Raw genomic sequence first — 18,284 nt, forward strand, 5'->3', positions numbered from 1 at the left:
ACCCCCCACCCCACCATCCTATTACTCTCCCCCTAGCGTTGGCTGAAAGTGTGGTCCCTGTGCTAAAAGTCCTTTCTTCTTGATCGCTCCAGGTAGCCTGATGGCTGAGAGCCACCTCCTCCTTGGGTTATTGAACAGTGGAAATAGCAATCTTGACTTCTGGTTGGGTCTTTCCATATGACCAAGGCCTCCTGCAGGCCCTGGGGCCCCAGGAAAGCAGTACAATTCTGGGAAAAGTTGAGAAAAAGATATGAAAAGGTCCTCCAAGGAGGCACAGAAGTGATTCTGAGGGACAGTGGCTGTTGAGGCAGGGCAGGCACCTGAGCTGACAGGAAATCCGTTATGTTGTGAAGAGTTATAGGAGTAGTCGTGGGACAAGTGGAGGTAGGCTAAGTGAGGTCCCAACTCTAACCAGGCTGGCCAGTCCATCAGCACAAAAGAACCTGCTGCCTCCCAAGTATGGTTCTCAAGGGAGAGCTTGGCTTGTCCAATCCTGAAGTGTCCCTTTGGAATGACCCCTGCTTGCAGGGCAGGCAGAGCTCTTCTGGTTCTTTTTAGCTCTAATGCCAACTGTCTCCTCATCCCCTTTTCTGGGAAATGTATCTTAAGATCTTCAGTGGCCATGGTGCCTTGGGGAGGGGTGATGGGCAGACAGGGGCTAGGGGCAGCAGCAGACCTCCCAGTACCAGTGGGCACGGGCCTTGGCATCTGGGTACGCAGTGTCGGGGGTGGGGTGAGGGTGGGGAAGAAGGGCGTGGAATCTAGAGCTTTCTCAGGCCGTAAGAATTCCTGACCTCCCCCTCAGTCTGACCCTCCTCTGCTGTCTGGACCATGGCAGTGCCCACAGGCAGGGCAGCAGAGAAAAGAGGGAGCGGCCGGTTTATTGGTTTGCTTGGCCGGCTGGGTTCTGGGAGCTTGAGCCCTGTCCGCCCCTCCTCCGCAGGCTGCCTGTCCCTCTGGGCTGCTCGGGGCGCCACCACTACTGTCCCCAACCCGCCTCGCCAGACGTGCCAAAGGGCGGCGTGACTCACACAGCTGCCAGCAGCCCACGGCTTGCGCTAGGCGTATAAAGACTGCCCTGCAAGAGGCGGGCGAGCCTTGCCCTGCCCTACCCATCTCTGCCCTGCCCGGCCATAGCACGCAGATATGGCCCGCGGTGCCGAGCGAGGCCGCGGGGCCGCAGGCTGGGGGCTGCGTGGCGCGCTGGCGGCCGTGGCCTTGCTCTCGGCGCTCAACGCCGCGGGCACCGTGTTCGCTCTGTGCCAGTGGCGCGGACTAAGCGCGGCGCTGCGGGCGCTGGAGGCGCAGCGCGGCCGGGAGCAGCGCGAGGACAGCGCCCTGCGCGCCTTCCTGGCAGAGCTGAGCCGCGCGCCGCGCCGGGCGCCCGCGCCACCGCCGGACCCCGCGAGCGCCGCCCGCAACAAGCGCAGCCACGGCGGGGAGCCCGCGCCGCACATCCGCGCCGAGAGCCAGGACATGCTGATGATGATGACCTACTCCATGGTGCCGGTAGGCGGGGGATTGGCCTCCCGTGGCGCCCCCGCCGGGCTGGGCGGAGGGAGGGGACCGGAAAGGGCGCCCGCCGCCCGCAACTCCCCTTGAGCTGCGCAGAGCCTGGCGCGGGGTGTGGCTAGGGAGGTCAGCCAGGCAGCGTCTTAACTCTTTGGTGCGATCGTCCTCTTCCGCGGCGGAGAAGTGGCGGGGTGGCATATGTTGAGTGTGAAGGGAAATGGAGGACCTGGGCAGGCTTTAAGAGCCTACTGCCTTCCCAGCTTTTGGCAAAAGTTTTCGCCTCCTATTGGGAACGGAGGCACGGCGGCCTCCAGGCTCTCCCTGTGGCAAGGGCCCTCTGAAAGGATGGAGGCGACTTTTCTGAGAGAGTGCAAGCTTCTTCAATGAAGGGATTCTTCCCTTGGTACAGTCTAGTGACCCAGCTTTTCACCTGGTCCTCACCAAATCCCCAAACTTTGCAGACAGAATTGTCTTCGTTTAAATGAAAACAACCAGCCCTCACTTTATTTCCCATCTGAGACCTAGATGTTGAGAAAATTGTTCCTGGTCCAAACAGGAGAAATTAATACAAAGCAACTTCAAAAAAACAAAAACAAAAACAAAACGCACTGTCAAGCTGAGGCTCTTAATATGGGGCCCGCAGATTGCTCTCTACGTAGGCTCTAGAAAGGGGATGGAACTCTAAAATTGCCTCTGTGTGTGTGTGTGTGTGTGTGTGTGTGTGTGTGTGTATTTCTGCAGGACCATCCATTGCTTTTTATGACATTTTCAAAACAGCCCCATTATACCCCCCCACCTTGAAATAACACTCTCAATCTTTTTTCCAGTTTTGAGTTTCTTTGCTTTTGCTGATTTTAAGTCAATAATTCTTTCACAAGAACATTTAGGTCACATTGCAGTTTCCCGTTCCATCTCATCCATTCCAATAGCTATGGTCTTATTTCACTTCATAATTAGAGATTTTTCAGTTGTCACCGCAGATCCAGTGAGCCATACTTTGGAATCCTAGGTACCTGAAGAGAAAGAAATCTACTTAACGCATCCCTTATGGAAGCTTTCAAATATCTTACATGAGCTTGAGTGCTTTTTAAAATTACAAACAAGTACTACACACTTCAAGTACATCGTAGAGAGGGTTCACATTTTTTCATTTCTGGCTTCATTTTCTTACATTGAAAAATCTAAGCCCAATGTGAGGCCAAGTTCCCCCCAAAAAATCTGAGCCCAAGCAAAAATAAGAAGAAACCTATTTGGGAAATTCGCTTGTCTTCTCTTGGCTCTCTGTCCTGCATTTTAAGGATTAAGGATTTTTTTTTACTCTCCAAGAGAAAAAATGCCCTCTAAGCACCCACACTTTATATTTTTAATTCTGCTTTTAAGGTAGAGGCATTTGTATTCAAATTGCAACCTGTTCAGTCACTACCACAAAGAGTGGAGAGAGTCATTTCTGTCTCGTGCTGAAAGCTAGATTTAACTCTATGTGACCTGGCAGAGCCACCACCAGCTGTTACAACTCAGAGGGCAGGAACACAGGAATTGCCAGGCAGGGGGGTGGGGAGTATTTGTGGATTCTCACCTCTCCGGCAATGTTTGTGTTTTGGCTGTACTGGGGATTGAACTCAGGGCCTGGAGCTTGCAAGGCAAGCGCCACAATGCATGCATGTGTTTTGACCTTTCTGAGTAACTGAGGGACTTGCCAGGAGGCCAGGAGAAAGCAACTGTCACACTGCTGAATTTCCTTTTGGGAGCAGTTCTCACATGGCAGGCTTAGAATCACCTGCAAGTTCATTAAAATGCAGATTCCAGGGCCCCACCCTCAAACCCATGGACTCATTACCTCCAGAAAGCAGATTCAGAGGCCAAGAGAGACACACACACACACACACACACACACACACACACACACACACACACTCACACACTCATACACTCATACCCATCCCTCACTCTCTCCTTCCCTCACGGCTCTGATGCAGGTGGTCCAGGTGCCACACCAAGAAACTGCAGTTCCAACTTTCCTGCACACAAGTATCTCAGAGATCTTGTTAAAATGCAGATTCTGCCTCAGAAGACCTGAGGTGGGGCCTGAGAGTCTGCATGGCGACCACGATGGCAGATACGATTCTGCCAGTCTGTGGACCACGTAGTACAGAGGTCCTGGAGTGCAGGTTGAATATTGGAATCACCTGGGCACCTTGCAAAATGACTGATGCTCAAATCCCAACCCCAGAGATTCTGATTGAATCATCAGCAGGCAGGAGCTTGGCATGACTTCCTAATGCCATTCGGTTGGGTGAGCATGGCACTCGAAATCAACACCTTGCTTCCAGCAGAGGAGGCAGTTTTATGGCTGAAAAGCCTCTTATTTTTGCGATATTCTCACCATCTTTACAAATCATCTCATCTTTACTCCCTGCTGTCCAAAAATGAGAATTAGTCACATGAGAAAATAATTCTTTAAAAAAACATCACTGGAGCTGGGTGCAGTGGCTAATACTTGTAATACTAGCTACTACTCAGGAGGCAGAGATCGGGAGGATGGAGGCTTGAGGGTAGCCCTGGCAAAAAGTTTAAGAGACTCCATCTCAACCAATAAAAGCTGGGTGTGGTGGCATGCACCTGTCACCCTAGCTATGCAGGAAGCATAAATAGGAGGATGGTGGTCCAGACTGGCCTGGGCATAAAAACAAGACCCTACTCAAAAATAACCAAAGTAAAAGGGCTTGGGAGTGACTAAAGTGGTAGAGCACCTGCCTAGCAAGCACAAGGCCCTGAGTTCAAACCTCAGTACTGCCAAAAAATAATAATAATAATAATTAAGTCACCTCTTATACAGAAACTAAGAGATGATTTAGATTATATCATGAGTCCTTTTCACACAGCTCAGATCTTGAATGAGAATGAGATTCCAGGGCCTATCTGAGGGCCTCACTCTGAGGCTCTATGTCCTTAGAGATCTGTGCAGACTAATGACAGGATTTCAAAGAACCTTCCAGAACCGCTTATCCAAGATGAGCCTCCTCAAGCTAACTGGCTGAAAGTACATCAATCAGCGTGATGATTCTGAGCGGCACCTTCTGTCCAGAGCTGCTTGGCAACGGTGAATGTCTTTGTTAAAAAGACAAGACAATTAATTGTTCCCGAAGTGCAGTTAATTTGCTACAGCCAAGAATACTAAATCTTTAAAAATCAAGTGGGTGCTTTGGAGGAAAGGATTAAAAGTGGTTGGGGCTCGGGAAGTACGGAGCCAGGTCAGAAAGGGGAATGGAGACCTGGGGGTGCAGTGAGCCCAGGGGAGTAGAGCAATTCCCCCACATTCCCCCGCTGCCTCCATTGAGTCACTTTCTCCAAGCCTCTCATATTCTTGCATCTCTTCCCAGCAGCTGCTCTCTCCTGTTCCACTCTTCAAATCCCACCTTTACTGGTGCTTTTATCATCCTGTCTTTTCTTGTTCCAAATCCAAAGCATCCAGGAATTTCCTGAAACTCAAACGTAGGGAAGACATAGTGCATCATGGCTGATGTCCACAATAGTCATCGTCTTTGGGGGTCATATGCATTGCTATACCTAAGACCTTGTTTAAAAATCTGAGCACCTCTCCAACAAGAAAGTTAAACCATTGAAAAATTAGTGGTTGATAATTCAAATGATTTATTCAAGGAAGGCAAATAGAATTCAATGACTGTCAGGTACTGAGAAGGCATTGACAAAATTTTACAGCTATGCTTGATTTTTTTCTTTTAAGAAGGGGTCACAATACATAGCCCTCACTGGCCTTGAACCGTCAGTCCTCCTACCTCAGCTTCGGAAGGGCTGAGATTACAGACGTACACTACCAAACTTGATTTTTTTTAAATATGTAATATTACGAATATCAGTGAATTCTTCCTTAACCTGAAAAAGTATAATTTTTATCTCTCACCCCCAGAATTAGCCTTCCTTTTAACAGAGAAACCCCAGAGATAGTTCTAGTAATTAGATGTAAGTCGGGGCTATCCATTATTACTATTATTATCTCAAGTTGTTCTAGAAGAGTCAGACAGACAAAGGAAAGTGGTCTTAAAATGTGTTAGGAAGTTAAGGTCTGACTACAGTCAGATCATATGATTATATCCCTGGAAAGCCAAGAGACCCTGTTGATAATCTACCATAAACAATAACAGAATTCAGTGAGGAGGAAGAAATAAAAGTATTAAAAAGACATCAGTGGATTTGTTACATCCAAACAGCAATCTGTTGAAAAATATAATGAGAGAGAAGATACACAAAAGATTGTGTCCGTGTATATCTTTATCCTTGCTGTTAAGAAAGGGCTGGGAGGGCCATTCTTGAAGATCACAAAAGATTCAAACAAATGACCCTGGGAGATAAAGGCGGGACTGATAATTCAAGACAGCCTGGGCCACATAGTCAGTTCAAGGCCAGCCTGAGCCAAATACTAAGACCCTATCTCAAAAAAGCAAGGTCTGAGGATGTATTTCAGCACTTGCCTGGCATGAGCAAGACCCTGAGTATGATCCCCATTTCTGGGGGGAAAAAGAAAACTGCCAAGAGAGTCAAACAAATGGAAAGAAAGTAAATAGCATGCCTTTTGATAGGAAACTTAGCATCATATTAAGTACCTCTCCTTAAGTTAGTTGTCAATATAATGCTATCCCAACATTAAAATACCAATAGGTTATTTTCCCCCTGGAATTAGACACCAATTCTAAAGTTCACATGGAAAAATAAAGTTGCCAAGCATACCTGGCAAGGGAATGTCTGAAAAAGAAGAAGAATGAAGAGGACTAGTGCCATCAGGTGTGAAAATATAATTAAAACTTGAGTGGTTAAGACAGTACAAGGTATGAATAGACAGATCAATAGGACAGAAGAGAAAGTCCACAAATAGTCCCAAATACATATGTCAACGTAGTACATGGTAAAGATCACACCTCACATCGATGGGAAGAATGATTTAATAAAGGATGTTGAAGTGTATGCTGTAAGGCGTGTCTATAATCCCACCACTGCCAGCACTCAGGAGGCTGAGGCAGGAGAGTCATGAGTTAACTGCCGGCCTGGGCTACATAGTAAAACCGTCTTTTGAAAAAAAAAAAAAGAGAGACAATAGAAGAGAGTGAAGGTCTGAATATAGTTTTGTTCTCACAATGTGCACCTTAGCAAGGAATAAATGAATCAAAGACGTACTTTTTAATGGAACTAAAATTACTGAAAGAAAATATGAATAAGGAAAGGTCTTTCAAACTGTGACTCAAAAGTTGGACACAAACAAATGATAGATAGATAGATGACAGACAGACAACATTTTTGTGGCTTCTCTGGGACTTGTACTCAGAGTCTCAGGCCAGCCTCTTGCTCTGCCACTGAGCCATGTATGTCTGCAACCACGAACGTAACATTTTCAAAGCACAGGAACCACAACAAAACTTTTACATGGCAAACAAACAGAAACACTGTAAACCAAAGCAAAGGTAAATGGCCAACTAGAAAAAGTACTTGCAACCCATACGTAATCTTCTTAATAAGTGTACCATTCTTAAAAGCTGATAAGAAGCTGGGCGCCGGTGGCTCCTGCCTGTACTAGCTGCTCAGGAGGCAGAGATCAAGAGGAGCTCAGTTTGAAGCCAGCCCAGGCAAGTAGTTGTTGAGACCCTATCTTGAAAAAAACCTAACACAAAAAGGGCTGGCAGGAATGGCTCAAGGTGAAAGACCTGAGTTCAAGACCCAGTACTGCAAAAAAATAAAAGAAAAAAGCTGATAAAAACATACAGGAATTTGATAACAAAATCAGCAACAAAAGTAAGAACCCAGTAGGAAAATGGAGCAGACATTTATTTCTTAGGAAAAGAAATGCAAATGTCTTTTTAGCATGTGGGAAAAGATTTCTTAGTTTAGAAATGCAAATTACAACTACCCTGAAATATAACTTTCACCTGTCAGGGTGATAAAACTACAGAAGTTTGACAACATGGTCTACTGAGGAAGCTGAAGCAATGTTCTTGCTTTGCTGTTTGGAGTGGATACAACCCATGTGGAAAGAAATTTGGCAAAAATCTAGAAAAATCACAAAGCCGCTCACCCACATTCTCACCCATGGGTATTTATCCTGCACAATAGACTTTATCACCTGAGAATAACATGTACGTAGCCATTCACTGCAGAATATTTGCAAAAGCAAAAGAGTGTAAGTGACCATGTCCTTCAACCCAGGACCAGTTAGACGAGCTGAGCCCTACACCCGCTGTTAGAGAGCTGGAAAGCCAGAATGAGGAAATTCTCTGTGTACTTCTTGGTACAGTCCCAGGGTGTATTCCAGGTGAAGAAATCAAGGCAGAGAAAAATATATATATTATATTTCCTTGTGTAAGCAAGAAGGGGGAAAATAAATTAACAAAAGTGCTTACTTCTAGAGGGTGAAAATAGGCCTGTGTGTGTGTGTGTGTGTGTGTGTTGTGACTCTTGAACCATGTGACTGTGTGACTCTCTTAATGTGAGTAAAAAGGCCCATAAACTTCAGATTACTCAGCACCTGCTACTTGGCATTAATAGGGATGATGGCTTCCCAAGATTCTGTCTTAGTCCATTTTCTGTTGCGTAATAACATACCTGACACTGGATAGTTTATAAAGAATAGAAGTTTATTAGGTTCATAGTTTTGGAGGCTGGCATCTGCTGAGGGCCTTCTAGCTTCATCAGAACACGAGAGAAGGCACCACCTGGCAAAACAGAGCAAGCTTGTTAACTCAAATCACTCTTCCTTTTAGAAAGCCACTCTTCCACTGATGGTTGCTTCAAAGAACCAGAACCTAACATGCTTGATCTTTTGATGTTTTTCAAGAGAATTGAGAAGAAAAAGCTGACACTTTTTGTGAAATCTCTTGCCTTTTAAGTATTGAGAGCAATGCAAAAGTCATTTTTCAAAAAATTGGCCAACACTGTGTGGTTGCACAATGTTCACATCTTTGGAGGCCATGTTCGGACATCCGGTCATGAGATTCTGACAGTCTCGTCATATAATCGTGAGTGGTTTTAAACAAAATTGGCTTTATTTAGCTTGGCCACAGCCCCAGTATTCGCTAGTCTGAGCTGTTATGGCTGTTATCATTGAGTGAGGTGAAAGTGAATTTTTGCATTGGTTTGGCTTGGGTTTTGTTTTGTTTCTGCTTTTAAGAATCAACTTGACTTTCAGTGGAGATTTCCTACCACCTGTCACTGTGGCTTTCAAAAACATGGGCTGTGATTCTGATCATAGTTCCAAGGAGGACTTGAGTTTGGTTAAGCATAACATGTTACACAAACATACAGCTTTTTAGTACTGTATACCACACTTGTGCGGATCTGTACATGCTTTTGTTCGTAGCAGAAACGTGACATTACCTGTAGTCACAGCTCCAGCTTGCTTAGGGACAATATTTCCCTCAATTGGCTGTCCCAGGGTCTGCCTCCCTTCTTACTTTCTTGGATTAAGTGACTTTCAGATGGTATAAAAGCTACAGATTTAGAGTGGGTATTAGCACACTGTGGCCCATGGGCCAAACGTAGCTTGCTTCTTGTTTTTCTACAGTCCACAAAGTAAGAATGGTTTTTATATTTATAAATGGTTGGAGGAAAAATCAACAGAACAAAACCGTTTTGTGATGTGAGCAATACAGCAAAATCAAATTCAGTAACCACAGTTAATGTTTATTGGGAATGCATCTTGGCTACCTGCTTCCATTCTGTCTAGGCCTGCTTTCACACCCCGGTGGCAGAATTTCATAGTAACAGCAGAGACCGTGTGGCCCACAGGCTGAAAGCATTTTCTGTCTGATCCTTTACAGAAAAAGTTTGCCAGCCAACCTGTGCACACTGTAATCCTCTGGCGTGGCTCTAGTGGGGATCCTACAGAGAGCCCAAGCAGCTAAACCAACATTGTTCAGCTTTGATTAACTCTAGGGTCTAAGACCTCCCCTGGAGATAGAGCCCCCTGACACTTTAAGGAACTTTAAGGAACAAGTGGGTCATGACTGAGCATCTGGACCCATGGGAAAAGGACAATTGGGTTCAGCAAATGAATAGCATGCAAAAATTTGGACCTGCTTCCAGATCCCAGACCTAGTAAGCCCCTGGTCTCTTTCTAAGCAAAGTAGCACGGGTGGAGGGCATAGGAGCAAGCCTGCCAGGCCCTTATAGCCTAAGCTGGATGGAGCCCTCTGGGGCCTGTTGAATTGCCTGTCTCATCTTTACGCCTATTACTTTCCTGCCTCTCCCTCCACTTCACTGACACCATGCTGAGGACAAAATGGACTTGTGTCTTAGAACTCAAAGCCATAGGCTTCTCTGAAAAGTTCCTCTTCACTCTGGGGAGATGAGTGAACCCCTCAGCCCAGCTCCTCATGGAACAGCACCATGCACTAGGCCACAGGCTAAGACATCCTGGGCAAAGAACCCTTCCTGGGTGAGTTCTTAGACCACGGGTCCAATGCCCTTGTCCCAGCATCTCTCTGCAGCAGGCCCAGGCTCACTTCCACTTGTGCGCCTGCCGAGGTGCAAGCAACTCAAGCAACCTGGCATCATCCTTTCTTCACGCTTAAGTTCCCAGATGAACTCTCTTTCCTAATTGGACTCTGAAGTGTGTGGACCCAGGAGTCAGATGAACACTCATCCTGGCCCCATGGCTTAGTAGCCATGTGACCTTGGACAAGGCTTTTGATTTTTCCAAGCCTCAGTTTCATCATCTGCAGGAATGAGAGAATGTTTAGCTCATAGTGTCAGGAGACTTACGTATAATATAGGTAAAGCATGGTACATGGATTAGTCAGGACCTTCAATAGTGTTCACTGTTGCTGTTATTAAGATTACTCACTGGGGACTGGAGGTGTGGTGGAGGCCCTACCTAGCAAGTGTGAAGCCCTGAGTTCAAACTATAGTCCTGGGGAAAAAAAAGGATTAATCACTGGGTTGGGGGTGAAAGTCATTGAAAGAGTCCTTTCCTAGCATGTGCAAGGTCCTGGGTTCAATCTCCAGCACCACAAAAAAACAAAGCAAAAAGATGAATTGCTATCTTAGCCCATTCAGGCTACTATCACTAAATACCATAGAACGGGTATTTTTTAAACAGCAGAAATTTATTTCTCACAGTGCTGATGACTGCGAAATCTAAGCTCAAAATGCCAGCATATTCAAGTGTCTGATAAGGGCCCAGTTTCTGGTTCATAGACGGCACCTTCCAATGGTGGAAGGACAAAGCAGCTCACTGAGGCCTTGTTTTTATTTTTATAAAGACACAAATCCTACTCACAAATCCTTCACCTTCATGTCTTAATCACATCACATTTGATGGCCTCATCTTCTGATATCATCACATGGGCTTCAACATATAAATTTGGGGTTTGGGAAATAGAAAACATTCAAGCCTCAGCAGTCATTATTACTTAATTGTTAGTCCTTCTTGCCCTATCTCCTGGGCATTTTGCACCTGATTTCCTGATTTTTACTCTACTCCCAATTGCTTCAGGCAGTCAGTTGACTGTACATCTGTACATCTCTCTGCATCCATCAGCTGTTGCTCTGTGAAAGTATTTGGCTTTTTTTTTTCCTTTGGTGGTTCTGGAGTTTGAACTCAGAGTTTATATTTGCTAGGCACTGTGTGACTTGATTTGCTCCTAGCCCTTTTGTTTGTTTGTTTTTGCTCTAGGTTATTTTTCAGATAGGAACTTGAGTTTTTGTCCAGGATGACTTTGAGCCAACAATCTTCTTCCCTATTCCTCCTGATAGTTGGCCTCTCAAAGCCTAGATTATGACCACACAAGCAGTAGTCATCTCAGCAATGACAACAAAACAGAATTACCCTTGATATGGCAAATGGGCTTCTAATGATTCAGGATTTCCCAAACCTCCCCTCCGCCCCCACACGCTGTGTCCCACTGCCTACTGACAGAGACATCTTCGCCCCTTCAACTTCTGTCGATTCCTGTTGGTGGCATTTGGAAATTTGAGAAAATACGAGGGGAAGGCAAAACAAAGACAACTTCTAAGAAAAGACAGCAATGTACTTGTTAGGGGTCTCGTGCTTACCAGGATATGGTTACCTATCATACCATCAGAACAATACTTAGTTTGATTTAAAAAAAAAAAACTTGTGTGATTTTGGAAAAGGACATTCTTTTTTCCTTGATTCTCTACATTCCACAAACTCCCCACCACCACCACCAAAAAAAGAAATCCTTGGCCAAATCTAGTTGACATTCAAGCTTAATTTACATGCATTTTATCTACAGACTAAAGGTCATGTTGTATAAAACAAGCTGAAGCTGTTAGTTGTGATTCAGCTACAAAAAGAGTATTTTTCAGCCCATCAGTGGCTTTTATGTAGATCTTTGTGTTTTAATGGCTCTATGTTTTAAACAGGCATAATTTGCTTCCAGTTTAACTAAAGTTCAAGACACAATTTCCTTTACTGAAAAGTAGAATTAAAACAACAGCCCAACTAAAGATCATTCAAAATGCAATTTGTAGAGTTTGTTCTTGAATGCAATAGAGTAACCCCTTCATCTGCCACTCAGAATAAAGTTTCTTAAAACTGACTTGTGTACACCCAAGTGCTGGGAACTTTGGAAGCCCTGCCTGGGCTATATATAAAGACTGTAAAGTCCTAGGAATGAATGATGGTTAACTGTACAAGCAAAAATTCTGTGACTGCAAAGTAACTCCACAAGTGAATGTTGGAGTCTGAAATCCTGTTCATTAGAAGATGGAAAATGCCCTCTCCCCATAAGGTAACTCTTGAGGACCCTGAAATCAAATTCTCTGAACAAAAATCTTTTGAACAGTGAGTTGTGTGATGAGCACAGGAACTGTCAAGAAGAGGGAATCTAGGACTCGAGTATAGTTCAGTGGTAGAGGGCTTGCCTAGTGTGCAGAAGTCCCTGGGTTCAATCCCCGGCATGTCAGGAAAAAAAATAAGAGAGGAAATCAATCCTCTCAAAAGTAATAAAGGACAGTCGCATGGAGGAGACTGAATTTGAATGATGAGTCTGGGCTGGCAAGGAGGACAAATCATTCCAAGTGTAGGTACTAACTTGACTGAGGATCTAGGAACTAGAACACAGCAATGCCGGTCAGGAAAAGCAGGAAACCCAGGAAGACCTTCCTGGGCTGGGGAGAGGGGAACTAAGGTTGGCTAGGTTAGAGATAGCATTGAATATCTACTTTTGGGAAGTTGAGAATTAACTTGGTGATCAATTGGGAGCATCATAGACCCTTTACCAAGGGATATCATAACAAAAGTGGGTTTACAAGATGACAGCTGAAATGGACTAGAAAGACAAGTAGGGAGAGACTGGTACTGAGCTGAGTAGTCTAAGACACTAGTCCAGAAGATCCCAAGTTCTTGTGTCACCTGAACAGAAAACTGGACAGAGATGCAAATTGTAAAACTTTACTGAAAGAAAAGGGAAGAAAGAGTAAGAGGAAATTCTGCAAGAGAAAAAGTGATGGGCTCCTGCCAGGTGGCACAAAAGCATTGACCTCTTTGTCTAAAGATCAATTTATAAGTTGTAAGACAGGAAAGATCTAGGCAGTCCTTAGGGAGAGGCTAGGGTGGCTGGCAGGTTTAATTAGCACAGCTTATCACATAACATGGGGTGTTTTGCATATGTGCTTATGCTAATTTTTAGGTCTTTAATTGTATGTGTGGGATGCAACCAATATTCTTAGATTTAGGTCTTATGTAGAGGTCTTTGCCTGAGAAGTCAAATTGGGGGCAGACCTCTCTTTTACCGGGCAGACCGACTCAGAGGTGCTTCTTTGGACACTATCTTGCAAAGATATTTATTACTGCCAGGGTATTTACAGCTTAGAGGGGATTTATTGCTCTAGAGATGGCTCAAGGTGGTGCTGGGGGAGTAGTGAAAAAAAGTCTAGCATGGGGATATCTGTTTGTTTAAGAGAAGGGAGTCCATTTACAGGTTATTTTCCCTGTCACTAACCTGCCTCAAGACCAGAGGTAGGAAGAAAGCTAGAAACTATTACATTAATCTGTGCAGGAAAAAGTTCATGTTTGGCCAACACTTTGTCCTTGAGAACGAGGAAGGTTGACTATGTCCTAGAAGTAACCAAGAAAGAAGGATGAATTGAACACAATAACTAATTGGACAGAAAGAAAAGGAACCACTTCCTCCAGAGGACATCGTGGAGACAGGTTAGTTTAGAAGTGAAGATGCTGAGTGCATTTGGGGACTCAGTATGACATGAAAAAAAAGAAAACAGGGAAGGAAATCTGAGACAAAACGAGAGGATTTGGGGAAAGGAAAGCATCTTACTTGCCAGAACTCTTTTCTCTGACAGAGGACTTTACAAATCTGAAAAATAAAAGAGGCAGACCCCCTAATGATTCAGCCCTTTACCCTGGTTAAGAATGTGAGCACTGGAATCAGATGGCTCTCAATTAGCTTCGACACCTTCACCCGATCATTCAACCTCTTTGCATCTCAGTTTCCCCAGCAGCACCTAACTTGCATGTTGACATGAGGATTCAGGTAGATAACCCAGGTAAGGCCGTCACACACTGCCTGCAGCTCAGTATGTGCCCTTCATTGCAATTGTTTTTGTACTTCTCACATGCTCCCTTTCTGTGCTTCTGGGAATTTGGAAACCTTGTAATAAAAAGAATTTGGAAATAAAATCAAGGACAACTCTGAAGTTCAGAATCTCAGGCAACTGGGGCAACACCCAGACTTCTAGTAAAAAATGTTCTTTCCCAGATAGTTCTTTTGATGGTTAATGGGTTCAAGGTGTGTGTGTGGGGGGGGTATGTTTTGGGTATTAAATTTAGAGACGTTAATTACCCTAAGCATAATTTGCAAATTTTGTATTCATTATGTCCAAAGTAAACTTACGTATTTGTTCTTTCACTGACTAAATCTTGTTAGACCAAGCCATCCATCAAACTGATGCTAAGAACATCAACAATTGTTTTGTTTGTGAGTACCTCACTACACCCAAATGTTTTCTGGAGTAGCCACTTGTAGATCTCCCTGTGCTGGGGGGAGGGGCTGAGTAGGTTGATGAAACCTCTTCACAAATGCTTTTGTTGGGGACAAAGAATGCCACAGGGCACAGTTGAGGGATAATGGCTTAGTTTTTATTTTATTTTTTTTTGCCCATTCCCCCTAATATCAAATAAGTTCCTTAGCTGTGGTTTATGCACACTTTACTGACTATGAGGTAAGGGTAAGAATGCTTAGATAAATATCAGATGTTATCTGAGATGCTTGTTGAAGGGACCACTGTGAGCCCAAAACACTGCTATCTGTGGTTAGCAAAAGATTATTCTAGCAACCCCCTTGCCTCAGACGATCCATTAGCGGCCTGGGGGATACATAGTGGTTCTCAGCCCACTTCAAAACACCCATCTCTTCCCACCTTAACTTCTGCACATATTTGTTTGCATAGTACTAAACATTTGTGTATGTTTTGGTCTCAATTTCACCATCAGCACCTTGTCTTTTTACATGTATCTCCCAGTCCTTAACTGCCTCTAGTGAGGTATCTGATGGATACCTGCTTGACTGGGCAACTCAACAAGTACAAGTATAACTCAGGAAATACCACTAAGCATTGGTAAGCTTGACTTAGAGACCTGCTCTACCCACAAAGATTCATTCATTCATTCAAAATATAGTCACTGAGCTCCTATTACGTACATCCCAGGCACCACTGGAGAAGCCAAGAACCGGTACGAATAAAACATACAAATGACAGTCCTATTGGAGTTTATGTTAGGTTGAGGGGGAGAAAGGCAGCCAAAAAGAAACAAAGTAAATAGATTATCTGCAACAGTAGAAGGTGACAAGTACTAAGGAAGGGGATTAGAAGATGTAATTCTCAATGGGGGGGGGCGGCGGATAAGGGTGTGAGCTATGGGAGAAGGGCCATTTGGGCAAGTACAAAGGCCCTGAGGTCAGATGGTGTCTAGAGAACTCGGGGAATATCAAGGAGACTGGAACAGAGTGAGTGATAAGAAAGGAGGTCAGAAAGATTATTGAGGAGGAGGAACAAGGGGACCAGTTTCTGAGCATGGGCCTTGCAAACTGTTGTAAGGAATCTTCGGAGAATTTGGAGCAGAGGAATAACCAAAAAATCACTCTGATTTCTCTACATTAAGAATAGACTGGGGGAGAGGGGAAGGTTGGATGGTGGAAGTAGGAGACCAATTAGGTATTGCAATAATCCAGGTAAAAGAGGAACTGTGGCCTACACCAGGTGGTAGCAGTGAGCTAAGAGGTAGATAGTATCTAGATATGCCTGAGATTTGCACTGATGACATTTTTTGACAGTTTAAACATAAGAGTTAAGTGACCCCTAGGTCATTGGCATTGGGTGAGATAGCAGAACTGCAGATGGGACATGTGTGGGGAGAGGATCAGGAGTTCAGCCTGGGACACCATCAGTCCAAGTGAAGTTGCTTCATATATGGGTCTGGAGGGAGTCCCAGTGACATACTCACCATGACAGGTAGAGATGCTGACCATGACATAATTAATTACCTGCCACAGGGAGGCTCTCATCAGGAATCTGTATACTCCTCATTTGAGCTACACTGCATGGTGATGGGGGAGGGGGCAAGAGAGCTCTTTTATATACAGCCAAGTTAAGTTAATTAACCACACTGTGAACCTTTTGTACACAGAGATTTTTGTCTGACCTTGAAAAGCTTAGGACATGGCTTATCAAGTGTTTTCTGATGAATAAATAAGTACTTCTAAACCAGTCAAAAAAAATCTTCGAAAGAAGCTTTGAAACCTTTAGCAGCCTAGTAAAATTTAAGTCAATATAGCAGAGGCTTAGGGCCCATTATAGACAGTGCAGGTACAAACTGTGTGTAATAAGAGCAAGAAGAGTCCTGTAGCCATGCCTGGTGGCTTCCAGCTACTTGGGAGGCAGAGATTGGGAGGGTCGTGGTATGGGGGGGTGGGTAAGAGGGATGGGGGGGATGGGGGGGATGGAGTTCATGAGATTCCCCCGCCCCCATCTCAACTAATATATGCATCTGTCATCCCAGCTATGCAGGAGGCATAACTAGGAGGATAAAAAACACTTACCTCACTAAAAAAACCAAAAGCCAAACAACAGAACAAAAAGGACTGGGGTCAGCTCAAGAGGTAGCACTTGCCTAGCAAGCACAAGACCCCAAGTTCAAACCCTATTAACAAAAAAAAAAAAAAAGGAAATTGGTCAGAATAAGTTCTAAAACTGCAGGTCTTGCAAATAGACAATTCACTACAAAGCAACTTCTTAAGAAATAATTGACAAGGATTTGAGATTCGTAACTTGATATGTAGCTGCTGTTTTGTTTGTTTTTTTTTTAATTACTGAGGGAGAACCATCTCGGGATCAGATATCCTATTTAATCAGATATAGCATCAAGTTGTCGTGTGGTTGTTTCTGACCCTAAAGAAGAAGGATCAAGCACAGGAAACCTGGCAGAGTCTGGTCTGAGCCTCCTTTTTAACTTATTTTATTTTTGCTTGCTGAGGATCAAACCCAGGGCCTTACCCTTGTTAGACAAGTGCCCTTGAGCTGCACACGTCCAGGGTCTCCTTTGAGAATGGCCCAGCATTTCTGGTTCTGGAGCTGGGTCAGAAAGTTAGTGCAACCAGTCATCCTGGCTGCAAGGATCCTGACTCTCCAAAGAGCCAGGCAATAGGAGGAAAAAACAAGAGTTTTTACTATTGAGTGACAGTCCAAGTGCAGGCAGGGCCAGGCTGGGCTTCAGGCAGAACAAGGGCAGAGCAGAGGACAGGGGTTATAATAACCAATGATGGTTTGCTTTAGTGGGTCCTGACACTTACGTGCCCAGTTATTTCTATAGGTCTACTTTGGATTACATTTTGAATTCAATTGATGAGCCAGGCAGGTAATTAGACTTTAATGAAATGTCTTTACTGAAATAGTATGAACTGGACTGGGACATGGCTTAAATGGTAAAATGCTCACTAGCAAGCATTCAAACCCCAGTGTGAACTGATTTATCAGAATACAGAATCAGCTGATTTACGAGCAACTCATGAGCAAGTATGTTCTGTAACAGCAGATTATAGATTCAGTTAATTTACTTATTTATGTTCGGTACTGGGACTTGAAGTCAAGGCCTTCACCTTGAGCCACTCCACCAGCCCTATTTTTGTGAAGGGTTTTTTGAGAGAGGGTCTCTCAAACTACTTGCCTAGGCTGGCTTTGAACCTCGATCCTCCTGATCTCTGCCTGTTGAGTAGCTAGGATTACATATAGGCGTGAGACACTGGCACCTGGCCACTGACTCAGTTTTATAAGGACTTCATTTAATCTTCACAACTGCCCCATGGGGCAAGTATTGTCATTTTTCAACAGTGTTTCCTATTTGGTCAGAGGGGCTGGGGAACCTGGTCAGGGCCCTCACAATTAATTAGAAAAAGCAACCAGGCTATCCGCAGCCCCTGTCAGGCTTGCCCTGCCTTCCTTGGACCCGAGGTCAAGTCCCGTAGATGGCCTTGAAGTCCTAGGGGGAGAATGTGCTCCTTTTGGAACTTTAGCCAAGCACCCTCACACTCTCACATGCTCCCGATAGTCATCAGCATCCCTCAGGGTCCTTCCACAGGCTCTGTCTTTGTCAAAAGATTTTTGCCAGAGATACTGGCATGCAGATGTTTGCTGGAATGCCTCTTGCATATGAGAGTGTGGAGCAGTCCTGGGCCCAGCCCATGCTGCCTCCGCTTCTGTGACTCTCACAGTGCTTGTGTGCAAGAGAG

At 44.7% G+C, this 18,284-nt stretch overlaps 1 protein-coding gene across 1 annotated transcript in view; it reads left to right on the forward strand.

Moving 5' to 3' along the window:
* The first annotated feature begins 933 nt into the window (after window positions 1-933).
* Window positions 934-18,284, forward strand: part of Gldn (gliomedin) — a 54,917-nt gene continuing 37,566 nt past the window's right edge. The window contains exon 1 of the mRNA XM_020154475.2: window positions 934-1,509. Coding sequence (XP_020010064.2) covers window positions 1,147-1,509 — 363 coding nt within the window. The 5' untranslated portion in view covers window positions 934-1,146. The remainder of the gene's footprint in view (window positions 1,510-18,284) is intronic.

The sequence above is a fragment of the Castor canadensis genome, chromosome 2 (genome assembly GCF_047511655.1).
Source record: "Castor canadensis chromosome 2, mCasCan1.hap1v2, whole genome shotgun sequence".
Classification (NCBI taxonomy): Eukaryota; Metazoa; Chordata; class Mammalia; order Rodentia; family Castoridae; genus Castor; species Castor canadensis.